Source organism: Coturnix japonica, chromosome 1 (assembly GCF_054131305.1).
Source record: "Coturnix japonica strain WE chromosome 1, WE-NBRP24, whole genome shotgun sequence".
Classification (NCBI taxonomy): domain Eukaryota; kingdom Metazoa; phylum Chordata; class Aves; order Galliformes; family Phasianidae; genus Coturnix; species Coturnix japonica.
Genome location: NC_140663.1, coordinates 125695525 through 125711848, shown reverse-complemented (window position 1 = coordinate 125711848; position 16324 = coordinate 125695525). Strand labels below are relative to the sequence as shown.

At 39.4% G+C, this 16324-nt stretch overlaps 1 protein-coding gene across 4 annotated transcripts in view; it reads left to right on the top strand.

The window, feature by feature from the left end:
* The window catches only part of EDAR (ectodysplasin A receptor), a 69085-nt gene extending 56872 nt beyond the window's left edge, over nt 1–12213 (top strand). For 2 of the 4 annotated variants that reach the window (XM_015849640.3, XM_032441979.2), the window contains exons 6-12: nt 927–1013; nt 2178–2306; nt 2393–2467; nt 4007–4079; nt 4600–4759; nt 8182–8242; nt 9539–12213. In XM_015849640.3, the coding sequence (XP_015705126.1) occupies nt 927–1013; nt 2178–2306; nt 2393–2467; nt 4007–4079; nt 4600–4759; nt 8182–8242; nt 9539–9858 (905 nt within the window). In that variant the 3' untranslated portion in view covers nt 9859–12213. The remainder of the gene's footprint in view (nt 1–926; nt 1014–2177; nt 2307–2392; nt 2468–4006; nt 4080–4599; nt 4760–8181; nt 8243–9538) is intronic. The other 2 variants (XM_085552170.1, XM_032441980.2) reach the window with 2 other exon arrangements.
* The last annotated feature ends 4111 nt before the right edge of the window (nt 12214–16324 follow it).

Genomic DNA, 16324 nt, shown 5'->3' with positions numbered 1-16324 from the left:
TCCTTGGCTGTCCATAGTGGCTGTTTGCATAACCTCCTCACCAATTATTTGAAAAATTATTTGAGAATCGAGAGAATGTTTTCTTCCAAACCCAATGTTTTCATGCCTTTCTTGGAATTTTATGGCAATGCCACCCTGTATTTTCACACAACATTCTCATCAACAACCTTATTCCCAGTAATATTCACTATTGTCTAGTATTGTGAAAAGATGTTAGTTTATGACTTGGTTTACTGCTTTGAAAATGTGGTGTGTGACACCATATGAAAGATTAATAAAAATATTAACTAACTTTTAAACCGAACTGTAGAAGTTACCCAAGGAAAATCTCTACTGGGCAACCTCCCTCTGCCAGCATGAAGCAGTCCTTTTGAAATACTTCATCTCACTGTTTTGGAGATTTTATTTCCCCCTGGGATACAGATTTAGACTGACAGGAGGGATCATAAGAAACAAATTATTCAGCTAGATGGCAGAAATTCTGCTATTTCCTTCTAAGACAGTGCAGCTCCACGAAACAGAAGGACATTCAACAGTCTTGCTTGTCGCTTTTGCTTGGTTTTCCTTTGGGGTTGTGAGGGCTTGCTTACTATCAGAGTTTCATGTTGATCCTCCTAGTGAAGGTTAACTACAAGAACAGTAATGTGATGAGTTTTTTCTATGCTCATAACAGTTCATGAGCTTTGATTTCTCCTCCATCTCGATGCTGTGCAAAATTATACTCTACATACAATTTTCATCATGCCCGCAATGCACAGTGGGGTTAGGAACATTTTGAAAAGTCACAGTGAATTCATGGGCTCTTTGCTAACTAACTTGAAATGCAATCAAGCAAAGCCAAGGCTCTCCTTACTTGGGCTAAGATACTGCTTTGACTATATGAACTAACTGTGGAAGTTAATGGCATTTCTGTTTTTCTATTGCAGGTGCAGGGGCTACTTCTGGCATTTCAGCCATTTTCCCAAGCACCTCTGGCACAAGTACTTTCTCACCTTACCAGCATGCTCACAAAGGTAAGAAGACAATCCTGGTTTTAATGCGGCAGCTGTTGGTCTCAAAAATAGCATCAACAAAAGCACAACTGAACTGATGATAGCAGGTGTTGAATGATATCAAGGTGTTGATGATATCAGGTGGTGAATTTCATCACCACTCTTTCCAGATTTCTAAAGTGGCTATTAAAAATAATTTAGGATTAATTTTTACTTCTTGGTTAATCAATACCGCTGTTCAAGGAGGATGGACTTAAAATGCACTTGGACATTAGTGGGCAACGCCAGCGATTAATTAGCTCGTTATTTGTAGTGATACAGATAGGGTATTATTCTTCAGCAAAGCCTCATGTAGTCTGGTGACAGTGGAATGGACAAATAAAGCCAGTCTCTTACTGAACTGTTCTGAACTGTTCTCCACTGTGATTATTAGGTTTTTAAAATGTTTGAGTTTGGGTACACGTAACAGGAAGGATGCATTTAATGAGGTACTGACCACATTGATCTTCCCGGTCGTTTTTTCTGTAAACAAGATCTTGAGGATCATGTTTTCAGAAAAGTTATTTTCTGGCATTTTAGTATATCCGACATTTTCTGCATTCTTTCATCAGTTTTTGATTCTGATCTATTCATCCAAATTCTGCTTCTTTCTTTCAACATCTCTTATTTTAAATTCACCCTGCAGCCATGCTTTAAGTCTATTAAAAAACATTACTTATTCCACAAGTACATTGTGTTCTCCTTAATGCAAAGATTTTGAGGCAGTCAGAGATATTTACCTCTCATCCCATTTTATTGACATTTTTTGGTTTAGTATTTTTTGTTTGTTTTTCTTTCTTTTAAATACCGTTTCACTAGTTCACTGTTAGGAAGGCTGCTACTCCTGCATACATGTAGTTTCCTGTATTATTAGCAGATAATATCACTTCCTACATCTTTGTATAGGTATCTGATCAAGTATTTTTTATGAATACTATTAAGTAGCTCTTGCAGCCTAAGTCACAACTTGAAAATTATTAGATAGCTCCCCTTTGAGAAGTAGCATTTAGTTTTGCTATGCTTAAACAAGATGCAGATCAACAAAATAAGTGTGCAAATTCTAACAGTAGAGTGGAATGTGGACTGTTAACTATTCTTTGATCTGAAGAGTTGATTCTTTACAAAAATACTTATTTGTTTTTCCAGCAGACCTTTCAGGACAAGGACACCTGGCTACAGCTCTGATCATTGCAATGTCTACCATATTCATAATGGCTATTGCCATTGTCCTCATCATCATGTTTTACATTGTGAAAACCAAACCTTCTGCTCAAGGTAATTGTTCAGCACAACACGTTTTTGCTGCAAATACTATTTTAAGATAGCTTCTAAGAGTAATTTTTGTTATTTTTACATTCTAGCCTGTTGCAAGAGCCACTCAGTAAAAAATGTTGAAGCTCAGGCTAATACGCAAGAAGAGAAGAAAGAAGTACAAGGTATAAGTTGCTTTAGTTTTGTATTTTCTATCCAAGATGCCACTGGGCTTAAGTACTCATACTGCATTTCTCTTAATTACAATTCCCCCATTCAATGTCCATTTACAAAATAATTATGTACATTGGTTGATCTGAAAGTAATGCCTCCTGTTTATTTCCATGGAAACTGCAGCAGATACAAAGAGCACAAAAACACTACTTGATAGAGCAAATTCTCAACTACAAAATACTCTTTTTCAACATACTCACCACCATTAGCTATGCATTTTCACCAGCAATGAGCAAGAGCATATTGTGCTCATAAAATTCTTCACAAGTGGAAGTGAACCACTGTTTCACAGTTGCTATGGTGACATCGTTGCTATAAAAATTGTTACTCATGCAGTTCATCTTTCATCAGCCCAAACAGATAGAAGGCACCAAATCTGGATCCTATGGTGAGTGTGATAGGACTGTCCACCCAGGAATGTTAATGTGCTCCATGGTCTTCAAACTGATGTGCGGCCTGGTGCAATTGTGTTTCAAGAGAAATATTGTCTTCTTCTCTGGCCTGACTCTGGAAGTTAGTGTCATGATGTAGAAGAGTTGACTGTCACAAAAGACACTGCATATCTCTTTACCTGCTGAGGGCTGTGCCTTGAACTTTTTATTAGATGGGGGATTCACATATTCACCACTCCATGGACTCTGATTTTGACTCCGGCTCACAGTGGTAACTGCATGTCTCATCACTGGTAATGATGCAGTCCAGGAAACTGTCAGCCCAGTATTGGTTCAGTAGGTCCTGACAGACTTGCATACAGTGTTCTTTCTGTTACTGTGTAAGCATTAGTGGGACCCACTTGGTGCAAACTTCACAGTATTCCAATAGTGCCATCATTATTTCCAAAACCCTGAAACTGATACTCGTCTCCATACACAGTTGCCTGGTCATAATCCACCAATTCATGCTGATGAGCTGATTGAGATGCTCTTCATTTTGTGGTGTGACAGCTGTGCATGACCATCCAGAACATGGCTTATTTTTTACCTCACTGCCATCACTGCTGAAATGCACCACCCATCACCTCAGTGTACTCACATGCACTGTGAGGTCTCTATAAACATTCAGCAAGTGTTGATGAATGTCAGTGGGTGCCATTTCTTCTGAATGAAGGAACTCAGTGAAACCCCTTTGTTTCATCTGCCTTTCCATGTCAGATGCTGTTGTGTCAGTGCCCTTCCGCTGCCACCAGTTGCACAGCAACAGCATGTAATGGGATGCTGGCAGGAAGGTTTAACCTTTTTTACTGTACCGCCAACATCCACCTCCTGGTGCTTTGGGCCAACATCATAAAATAGGAGGCATTATTTTTGGAGCAGCCCTCTTATAATAGTACTTGTACTTCCAGAATGTCGCTTAATCCTCTGATAGCAATTCAAAAGGTAACAGAGAGATTTCCATTTGCAGCAAGGTTGCCAGCTAAAGTAGCTCCTCAGACAAAACACAGGTTTGAATACTCATTGCCAATATAAATTTCTTTAATTGCTTGTCTGCAGATAATGTTGTGATATTCTCTGAGAAAGAAGAGTTTGAAAAACTTACAGCAACTCCAGCTAAGGCTGCTAAAAGGTAAGTAAAAAAATATAAAGATACTTCCATTTTGACTGAAGTAGGAATAGTGCAGAGTCACTATTTGTTCTGGTACAGAGAAATTAATGAAGAACAAAGTAGAAGTAAAATTCTGGTAGATCATGGAAAAATGTGTCAGTGAAAGAGCTGCAGATGTTAGTTTCTGGAAGGAGGGACCACAGCCACCACCGTACACTGAAACATTACCTTGAGCACCATGTGCTCTGGGTTGTAGCCCACAGAGATTCTGTGCTGGATAACGCTGCACCACTAAGGCAAACACCATCCTCAGTGGAAAATCCTTCTATGGAAGGATTATTACAAAATAAGCATGATTGTGCAACTTGGTGAGTGTTGCACATATATCCTCACAAGATGAATGCCGTTACATTGACAAGATTTCAGGGGAATAAAAAGTGGAAAACATTTTTATTCCATTACTCTGGGATAGCAGAAAGGAAATCATTGGAGTCAAACCATGAGAGGCTTCACTAAGACAACCTTATCCTTCATTTCACAGTGAAAACGATGCATCTTCTGAGAATGAACGACTTCTAAGTCGTAGCATGGATAGTGATGAAGAAGCTGCAGTTGACAAGCAAGGGACACCAGAGAGATGCTTGTTATCTTTAGTGCATTTGGCCAGAGATAAATCTTCTACAAGCAATAAATCAACTGGGGTAAGGCAATTTTGAGATTTCAAATTTGAGAGTTGCTTTCTGTGTTTTTATTGGTGGTGGTTGTTTGGCTTTTGGCTTTTTTGCTCTTTATTTTTTCTGTCTTAAGAAAACAAGATACAAACTATCACCACTGAAATGCACCATAACACCGGTAGGACTAATCCACAAAATACAAGAGAGTTCCTTCTGACAATGGTATTACTGACTCTTATTTGCATAATGGCATATGAAATTCCTTCAGTATTGAAGAGAATGTCTGTGTAGATGTAGTAATACTGTTCAGAGTTGAAAAGCACATTTGTTCCCAGAGAAATAACTCTGCTTTTCTGCATTTCATGTTTTATAGTCTGAAGAAAGAAAAAGAAAACAGCGAACCCCCAGTATAGTTAGTGCTAATATAATCCACCTCAAAACTACACTGATGACAGAAAATCAGACAGAAAAATAATCTAATAGCAGGGCTGGAGTCATACAATAGCATAACATCTACCCGTCTTGACTCAGAGGCATGGCTATTTCTATGCCATTGAAATTTCAGCAATATCAGGGTTTGTGCTTGATATATACATATATATTTACTTATTTTTGGTAGGTGTGTGTGTATAACTTCCAGAAACACATATGTACATATAGTGTACATATAGTCACCTTAAGGTGACTACTGTGCTTCTAAGGACAGTGTAAATGCACTGTTCGTTTTGCTGTGGAAGCTCTTCATTTCTTCCTGCTGAATCTGTATTGCTCAGGGCAGTTTATCTCACTTAGGCTATTTCAAGGAGGGGTTAGGGCACTCCCTCACCCACACAATAGTTTATATTAAGATGAATCTGCCCTTGAAGTGTCTGCTCTGACATTTTGTGTGTTTTCAGAACTCCAGAAATAATTAAAAAATAGCAATATCTAGGACAAAATTGTGTCATTAATCAAAGAATTGCGGGGGTTGGAAGGGAGCTATGGAGATTGTTGAGTCCTGCTTAAGCAGGTTCCCTATAGCAAGTCACACAGGAAAGTGCCCAGGCAGGCTTTTAACATCTCCAGAGAATGAGACTCCACAACCTCTCTGGGTAGCCCATTCCAGTGCTCTGTCACCACCAAAGGAAAGAAGCTTTTTCTCAGGCTCATATGGAAAATCCCACATTCCAGTTAATGCCTGTTGCCCCTTTTCCTGTCACGCTGGGCATCACCAAATACAACTTGGCCCCATCCACTTGACACCCATCCATTAGATATTTAAAAGCATTGATCAGATTTGCCCTCAGTCCTCTCTTCTCCATGCTGAAGAGTCTGAGGTCTGTCAGCCTTTCCTCATGAGGGAGGCTATTCACTATTTTGTGAAGAATAAACAGGTCTGAAACTGCGTCTTGTTTGCATGCTTTACTTTGCTGGGATGGTTCTCTGATTTTCTCCAAAAGCTCATTTTTAAGCTGACGCCATACACACCAAGTCTCAACCTAAGAAAGATGCTTTTTCTGTGTGTAGTCAGTTATGACTGTCTGAAAATAACCTACTACTCTAATGTTCCTATTTTAAAATTCAGTTTTATGAGGTCTCTGTAAAAATCCAACATTATCACACTTCCGTATGCACTTGCTTAAAATTGCATTATACAAGTTGGGCAGGTAGGAAATCAGAACATTTAATAAGAAACAGCTTGCCTTCTAAAGACTACACATAGTAGATACATTCTCCGGAGTATTTAGGTATCTCTTAAGTACATCTGAAACAAGAGCTTATCTCCCAGACCTACTGTCCAGACATATTGCTAATGAGCTGAGGCCTGCTAACAAGGCTGAAGACGGAGTTTACAATGAAAGGGCAGATTACATCAAGATTCCCCAGCCCATACCTAAGATTTCATATCTAAGCCAGTTGCTGGAAGTTAAAAAAGCAGTAGTTTGCTTGAGGCTAGAGACTGAATAGCATTACTAGTACTAGAAAGAGCATTACGTAACTTTTTGAGAGGGATAAAGGAAGTTGAAGAACTGCTCTTATCCAAAGCTGCTATGGCTAAACCAAAAACCATTATGCAAGGTGCTACCAGATATGCCAGACCCAAATCCACCTGCTTGCTCCCAGCTAAAGCTTTAACATTTCCCATCTTCTGGCTCAAGCAAAAAGAAAATCCTTTGAAATTCTTCTTGGGCTTGAAATTCTTCACCCTCATTCCTTGCCCTAAAAATGGAGAGTGAAAATAGGAATCTAATCATTGTATTATATGAATTTTAATGAATTCCTTTAAAAGAATTTTTTCTGTTTATAAGCGTCTGAAACAGCTTATCAAATGTACATCAGAATCCCAAGGATTAGCATATGTAAATCGTACCAAGAATATGTGAAGAAGTCAGTGTCTGTATTGCATTTCTCTGCAACGTGGTGTACTGTAAAACAGGCATTGGGTGGAGCAGTCAGTTTGTTGTCTCCAGCTGCAAGTCTATTAATCCAAGTAATTGATGTGCCCTGTCACAGTTCAAATAAAATGGAAAAAATCTTTCTACGAAAAAAAAAAAAAAGATATATATATATATACACAATAGTGAAAATTGAGCTTTTTTTTCTTCCTGGTTTGCAGTGAAAAGTGGTGAATTTGTGGAGATAATGCTGGAGTCCTCTCAAAATGACAGCTTTTCAGAGACCTCAGCCCTAATGAAAGCTGGCAGAGAGATGACAATTCAAGTCCCTGAGAACTCATGACATTTTGACATTTATTTTCAATCCAAGCTGAATCCAAGGCCAAACCTTGAGAATATTTTGGCTAAATGAAACTACATCAAAATGTTCATTTTCAGCTTAGAAAATGTCAGGTTTTCAGTCTGAGTCTCTTTCTTGTCAAAAATGATGACAGCACCCTGAACCTGCAATTTTCACTGCCTAAAGTGCTACTGATTTTTTACTTATCTCTCTATAAAATCTTTCAGATTCATGCAGGTAATATATTGCAGAAGCAATCATCTAATTAATCAGCATTGCAGTAAGCATTTCTATGCCAAATGACAGAAAAGGTGATTGTCTCCTCTAGAGCTTTCTTATGTTGGATGGAGGCAATTTCAGTCTGATTTCAATTCACCTGGACATCCCTTGCATTTTTTCCTGCACGTGTGACATTGAATTTGTCCTCATTATCTGGAGTTTCTTTCAGTCTGAAAGAGAAACAAAACTCAGAAACACTTAGAGTAGAAAAGACGCTGATCTCAAAGAAGATCGGATTGAAAGGAAGTTCTCCAACATTGGTAGGCCAAAGCAGAAACATGTTTACTTTTGTTGCAACCTCTTCCATCACTCTTCAAAAATGGCCCTATAGGACATGATGTGATAATCCCTGGAGCCATGAAAGGAGGGTCTCCCAGAGGTTTTGTACAACTGCCTGCCAATTGCGTACTCTCATGACCAAAAAAAAATAATGCAACAAATCTCTTCTCTTTTAGATTCAAAGTCGAAGAAAAAAGATACTTGATGTCTATGCTAACGTATGCGACGTTGCAGAAGGTGAGTGTACAAAACTTGAAACTCTTGTAAAAGCACAAAATTGAATCATGATTAATTGCTGTAAAATATAAAGCCCTCTGTTTTCCTATGGAGAGTTTCATGGAAAGAAAGTGCAAATCTGGAAAAAGCCCTTGGGAGCAGATTTGTTCTCACCAGGCAGGAAGCACCACAGTGCCATGATTCCAAAGCTGTTCAGGTTGGGTTTGTGTACCACAGCTGCTCTCCATATGTGTATATGGGCTTCCTGCATCTGGAGTAATGTGGACATCCACATGGACCAAACTGCAGAGAACTTTCCTTTTTGTCTAGAGGAAACATATTTATCTGCTTAGTGGCTTGGATAACAGGTATAAATCAGGTCCAGATATGAAAGTGTGATTTGTGGAGGGTCAGGATTGTGTGTCAGACAAAAGTCTTGACCTACTCTGCTTCTCTAAATGCTGTTCCACTTCTCGTGACAACAGGCAGTTTCCAAGGAGGCCAGTGTTGCACCCCTCTTTAGCACTGCAGGAGTGTTTCAGCAGCAAAAGATACATGAACTAATAATGTTCATGCAGTACAGAGGACGTGACTGCATCTACCTTTTTTAGTCCCACATACTTTGTGTGCATACATGTGAACAAGTTTTCTGTGGTTCAGAGAGCTCTATCTCCCAACAAATTATTACAGTTGTGTGTGAAGTAGAAAGACTACAAAGCAAAAGACTGTTTTCAGAAGCAGTGTACAAAACTACTAGCAGTAGAAAGAAAAACTGTATAGGAAAGAATAGCTTTTTCATCACAGATAAATAATCTCTAGAGATTCAGTGTTAGCAGTGACAAGTGAGCATTTGCAGGGAGTTTTATCCTTGCAAGCATCTGGCATCTTTGCTGCATCTCACTCTTTGTGCTCCTACAAGGGCAACTTTCAATTACAGTGATGTTAAAGCAGTTGCTGCTGACAGAGTTAGGGGAGGGTCAGAACTCTCGAGCTCAAATGCTGTGCTGGACATGCAGAGGTGTATTCATGGAGCCGCTCATGAGGGCTTGTCATAGTAAGTGGGGTAGTACCATAGGAATGCACACAACCCATCTAGTACTTCTTTCCCAGCAAACTTTCTGCTCTAATTATTCTGTGAATACTGCACCCTACTGTTAGCAGGTGAGATATGATAATAACTTTGGAGCTGAACATACCTATCATGTACTCAAACTTAAAGATTTTAGCTGTGCTTATTACTAATAGTATTGTAAGAAATTCTTTGAATAGTCAAGACTTGTGCATAGAGCTGTCTGACCAGAGCCCCTCATATTGCAGGCCTGAGCCCTACGGAGCTGCCATTTGACTGCCTGGAGAAGACCAGCCGAATGCTCAGTTCAACATACAACACAGAGAAGGCCATAGTGAAAACATGGCGTCACCTCGCCGAGAGCTTCGGGCTGAAGAGGGATGAAATTGGTGGCATGACAGACGGCATGCAGCTGTTTGACCGCATCAGCACAGCGGGCTACAGCATCCCGGAACTGCTCACCAAACTGGTACAAATCGAGCGGTTGGATGCTGTCGAGTCTCTGTGTGCAGATATTCTGGAGTGGGCACAAGCAATGCCTGCTCCTGAACCAGCAGTGACGTCCTGATGGGCCTGGCTGGGGCCTGTGCTCCCACAACACCTGTGAGGACAACGATCCCAGCCAGCAGCATGTCGGAGACTTGGAACAAGAGACCCTTGACATTTCTTTTACGTAATCACTCCTGGTAACCAACAGGAAGCTTTTCTCTTTTACTTCTAAGATAATGAAGTTTAACATCTACGAAAACAAGAGCAGAATTCTCCCAAGAAGCTTGGTATGAAACAGGCCGTGAAACAAAATGACTATCTTAAACAGTCACTGACAATAAGCGGACACAAAAACAGAAGTTGTGCAGCCTGTGTTCGAGTATATGTGCAGATATGTGTGCTGCTGCCCTCCCTGCCTGGTTTGCAAGAAAGCTGTTGAGTTGCTTGCTGGAGATGGCCCTGTCACGGGGGGCTTTGGTCAACCATTGGTCTAACAGTTACAGTCAACAACGGCACCACAGCCAAAGTATCAACTAATACACATAAGGCACCTACATTTCTATCAGCTCTGACACATTTAATATTTAACCAGTTTCGTTTTCTGTATTTCCTACGGATTTATTAAATCTAGAAGTATGCACATAGGTGTATATACTCAATCATTAGATCAACTAATTACAGTATATGAAAAAAAAGCTCCAAGATAATTTACAGATGGAAGCGCTTCTAAACACTGTATATAATGCGTGTAAATGCACTTGTGGTCCATACCCACATTTCAGAAATTGTTAATTCAAATTGCAGGCTGCAGACAAACTGGCTGGCGGGAGGGCAGTGTGAGTTGGCATTGATCCCTCACAAGTGCAGAGAAGAACAACAAGCTTTTCTCTTCCTTACTGCTACCAGAAAAAAAAAGCAATGCAAAGTGTGCAGTCACAACTTTGACTTTCCAGTAGTGACATCTATATGTCAGATAGTATTTCAAGCAGAGGAATATTCAGACAACAGTGGGTCATGCGTGATACTGAGAGCACAAAGAGTAGATTTCTTTAGATAGTTGAAAAGTACAGGAACAAGTGGTTTTGAAATGCTGTGCTCCAGTGCATGTAAAACATAGAGTCATAGAATCATCAACATTGGAGAAGACTTCTAAGGTCATCTAGTCCAACCATCCACCTATCATCAATACTCACCCACAAAACCATCTCCCTGGGCAGCATGTTCCAGTGTCTCACCACACTTTCAGAGAAGAAATCTTCCCTAATATCCAACCTGAAACTTGAGCACAGACCTCTCAGATGGAAGTTAGCTCTTCTGGAAGGTAAAGAATCAAAAACACAACAAAAATCACATTATCTGTTCCTGTTAGCTACTCTGATTTGCTTTGTCAGAACATCTGTAAAACTTGTTCAGGCCCCAATCCAGAAGGTGCTACCAAATCTCTTGCTTGATTTCTAGCTAAAATGAGCGATGACTGATTTCAATAAGTTTAACTGCTAAATGAAGAGACCCACACGTTTTCAATTCCAAATTGCTCGACTGAAAAAAACATATTATGAGAAAAATATGAACCGTGACCCTGACGTTAGTAACCAGCATTCCATCACTTAATAACCAGATCTTATCTATGACAGCATCATAATCGTGCTGATCGCTTAGTATCACCCTTTAACCTCTCTGTATTTACTGATCTTTGCAGCACTTCTTCTGTACTGCAACATCAAACCTCTCCTCACTGATCTTCCACCATTTCTTCAGTATTGTAACTCACTCTTCATTAATTTGCATGTGCTAAATCTGAGGAGACTTTGGGCTTTTCTTATAAAGGAAGGTGCAAACTGCATTTATTTGAATATTTAACTGGCTAACTGATGTTTAATTTATGGATGGGATTCTTCCTATCTTGAAATCAATGACAAATTAGCTCAGACTTCAGCAGGCTTCAGTAAGATTTTGAGGTTTGCTGACAGCTCTGAAATCTTCAGTGAGATTCCCCAAACCCTACATTTGCAGATTCAGTCTATTGCTACTACAGTAAAAAAGGAAAAGAAATAGATTCTACTTCTCTTGTGCCAGTGTGTAACTACAGTGTTATTCAGTGGACTGTCCCCTATATTTCATGTTTCATTTAATAATACACACCACTCATTTGTGCAAAAGAAACCAAAGAAATCCTCCTTTTTACATTTGTTGGGCCTTAAAAAGCGAGGGTCTTGAAATCAATGGTGCCAATGTGAACACAGACTATTTAACATTATTTTATTTAGTATGCAGTATTTTTATTGTTACACAAAGGATGTACAGGAACAAAAAGTAGTCCTGTAGATCTTGCCAAATCTTACTTTCTAATAATTTTGTTTTATGCTGTACATATAACTTATTATATTGTAAAATATGAACATAAAATATGTTAATAAAGAGGTCAAACACAGTAGTGTTACCTTTTTTATATTACTCTATTTTTATTCATATGTTGCCTTATAAACGTGCAATTAAACAAGTTGGCCGGGGGCTAAGGGTGCATTCCTGTGGTATGGGAGTGCCAAGGTAACATGCATGAAGGAACCTTTGCGCTGCCACATCATACTGCTTGTCTGCACAGCACTTTGAGAAGTTTTGAAGCAAAGACCGCTCTTCCTTCCTCAGTACAGTTTTGGTTCAATATTTCACCTCCAGGGTTCAAAGTGAAGTCCAGGCTCCTTAGAGAATCAGAATATAAGTTATATATACCAAGAGGTGGTACAGAGCGGGAGATTAATGAGCAACCTCACAATAGCAATACTCTTTAATTAACATTTTCATTGTGTGTTCCTAAATTAGCTGTTCTATGTAGTATTACCAGAGACTTAACCCAGAAACTCTTACTACATGGCAGAAGAACTATATTCAGCCAGTCTTATGGTTGCACTGTGTTAGATGTGCACTAACAGAACCACAGCACCTACAGAAACTGAGAAATTCTCCACCCAGAGGTTGGGGAGGTGCTGGCACAGCTGCCCAGAGAAGCTGTGGTGCGTCATCCCTGGAGGGGCTCAAAGTTAGGTTGGATGGGGCCCTGGGCAGCTGAGTTGATGGGGGGCAGCCCTGACAGTGGTAGGGGGTGGGGCTGGGTGGGCTGTGAGGTCCCTTCCAACCCACACCATTCAGTGATTTTATGAGAACAAGAAAACTGTAATAGTTAAATGATGAGATCTACGCTGGGATAACAAATTTGTGTTTTTTCCATTTTGCTTCAATTTTTCCTTCTTGCATAGTGCTTCCAGCACACTGGGATATACCTGTGCAAGTGCAGGTGTCTGCAGTGAGATTCATCTTCTACTAAAGACAAGTTACCATGGCATGCTTCACTCTAAACATTTATTTCATGGATGCCAAAAGTTAGATGAGTACCCTCCTGCTCCCACCCTCTTCCCCCCCCTCACCCTTCAAGTGATCAGTATATTTCAGGTCTATTTCAGCTCAGGAATGTTTCTGAAATGGCTGGCGGAAGCTGGCACCAAATCTGGACAAACCTGAACCTATTATTGCTTATGTTAATTATGTTAATTAGTGTTCCATTTTGGGAAATTATTGGATCAGACGTAAGCTTAAGGTGTACTTAAGGTTAATTTCTCCAGCATCATGTAATAATGTTCTTGCAATTTACAATTTGGCTGATAGAAAGTCAGAGCAAAGCTACAATTGGCAGCACTACCCTACGAGGTGATAAAGAAGTTAATACTTCACAGGAAGCACAGAACAAGAATTCAGTCCAAAATTTCAGTCCTGATTTTGGTGTGAAGTTGATTAAAACAGTAAAATAACTTTAAAAAATCCCAGCACCTGACAGCACTACTTTCTGGACTGCTCTGGATTTTAGTGTGAACTTTTTGATCTAATATTCAGATGATCAGACTGAAGGGAAAACATTGGTGACTTCCATTACAATATCAGGTACAGTGATTCCTGTGGTGCTCTGGTCAGCTCAAGCTTTTGCATCAAGTACTTCTACACCCCATGCAAATAATGAACACCACAAAAATAGTGGATTTCTCCATGACCAAAATAGTAAAGCAGCTCCACATCCAGCACTGAAGGATCACCTGAAAAGACATACTGCTTCTGCTGCTTGAAAGCTCACTGTGTGTCCACTCATTTCTCCTCAGTGAACACCAGGTTTAGAAGCCCCGCTCTGTTACTAGGGAGGCATACTTAAGAGGTGGGGAAAAAACCTTACTGTTCTATGTGATGCTTGTGACCCAGAGGTAAATCACGATGCTCCCCTATACAGAAGTCCCTCCCGTGCTAGCAACCAGTATGCTTTTCTATGAGAACAGGAAGCTGTGAGAGCTCATGCCCCTATGATGTACTGGATAGGCTTCCCAATGGATTGGGCAGTAAATGTATTACTATGAACAAGGTAAGAATGCACAATCTCAGACTATACCCAGTTCCAGACACGTACTACTGCATATGTATTCTACCTCCCCCACATCCAAATGAGTTCTCTTGATTATTTGTCACGATACAATTTATGACGCACAGCACTGGGTACCTCAAGCGCTAATTTATCATCATCAGCCACTCTTCAAGGACAGAAAGACATTAACTCCTTTCCACCAATGTTCTGCTGCAGTAACCAGAGATGTGGTGTGTTGAGGGAGGCATTCCTTGGGATCCAACTGCTATCCTTGTGTAATGGGAAGGCACAATTCGGTATAGTTTCTGAATTGAATAAGTAAAAAAAAGATACCTGTTTTCTATGACAGCTTTTTTCTAATGCCCCCTTCCTGGAAGCATTCAAGGCGAGGCTGGATGGGGCTATGAGGAGCCTGGTCTACAGAAATCTCTGTTTCAGTGTATTCTTTCCAATCGTTATGGTACCATTTCTTCATAGCCTTCTAGCCAGTCTTATCCAAAGAGTAGCATGCAACGGATATTTATATTGTCCTAGTTTCAATTTCACAATTAAGGCTTCCATAGTTAAAGTTCAGAGATTAGAAATGGAAAATTACATCAATGTTTTAGAAAGCACCCCATTTCCTATGTGGAAGTCCTGAACACTGAATTGTGGCAGACAAAAATATACATTTGGTGCATTCAGAAAAGAAACACGGGTAACTAAGAGACCAATGAGGAATGATTTGGAAATTAATGCAAAATACAACAGTGTAACATTAAACTAATATTTGTATTTACATTGTCAGGGGTATTACAACCCAAAGTAACATGAGTTCATAAAAAGGAGGATAAAACTCCTGTTACATAAACAGGAGAAGAGCAAATTGCTAAGAACTTGGATAATCAAAACAATGGAAATTTTCTCATTTGATACATAAAGTCTATTTCATCAATTCTTAGCTTTAATCATTAAAACTCTAATTATCTCATTCATTTTCCCATTCATGAACCATGGAAATATCAATGAGGTTCTACATGAAACAAAGTACTGAGGTTGTGAATAATGCATTGATGGCAGTAATTTCCACAAGCAATGTAATGGGATTTCCCCAGTGAGAAGCAAGATTTCAGGAATGGGATGCATACAGAAAATCCAGAATGCCATCCAGGCAAATATAATAATAAAACACTGCAACAGCAGCAATAAAGAATTTACTTTCAAGAGTGTTTTAAAGTCCACTTACAAAGATTCATAGCGCTGGCTGTGCGGTTTTCTTTTAATTAAGAAAAGTAATTAAAAGCAATTGGGATTTCTGAACTAAAAAACATTTAGATTACTTCCAATGAAAATTATGATTTAAACCAGAGAATTTATACTACATTTTTCCCCCAGAGTTCAATTTTGTTCCTAAGAAAATCAAACTTTTTCTCTCAGAGCGTGGTCAGGCACTGGAATGGCTGCCCAGGGAGGTGGTGGAGTCACTGTCCCTGGCAGTGTTCAAGAAGCATCTGGATGAGGAGCTATGAGATATGGTTTAGTGGCTTGTGGTAGCAACAATAATGGGAGGACAGTTGGACTAGATGATCTTGTAGATCTTTTCCAACCTTGTGATTCTATGATTTGTTACATCAGACTTCAAGATATGGCTGTAATAAACCTGTAAATGAAAGTATTTTAAAAATCATGTCACAGAACTTGGTGCAGGAAAAAGTAAATTGGTGACAGCTTTTTTTTACTTTTTTTTTTTTTTTTTTCCCATATGCAGCCACAAAAACAATGAAATAAGTGGGTTTATTCTGGGCAAAGGATGCAAAACTCATGTAAAACTGGAACTGAAACATGGAAATTTCTGAGTTCTAACATCACTGATACTTGTAGCATTAAAACAAAGCCCGTTCCCCCAAGAAGAAGGGAAAATGAGAAACAGAACATTTTAAGCTCAAATAAAATCTCATCTTGAGCCCGTATATTCAGTGTTCATTTATCGTGGTTCTTTCCTTGTGTGAAGGAAACACTAAGCTGTGTAAAAAAAGACTCCCAAAGAAACGTTTAAAGCTGTTGCAAATTAACATGGACAGAAATAATACACCTAGATGTTAATGCGATGCTAGACAGTCTTTCATTATCAAGCTACTGCCACTGTACTGTTTTAGAAGAGGTGGAA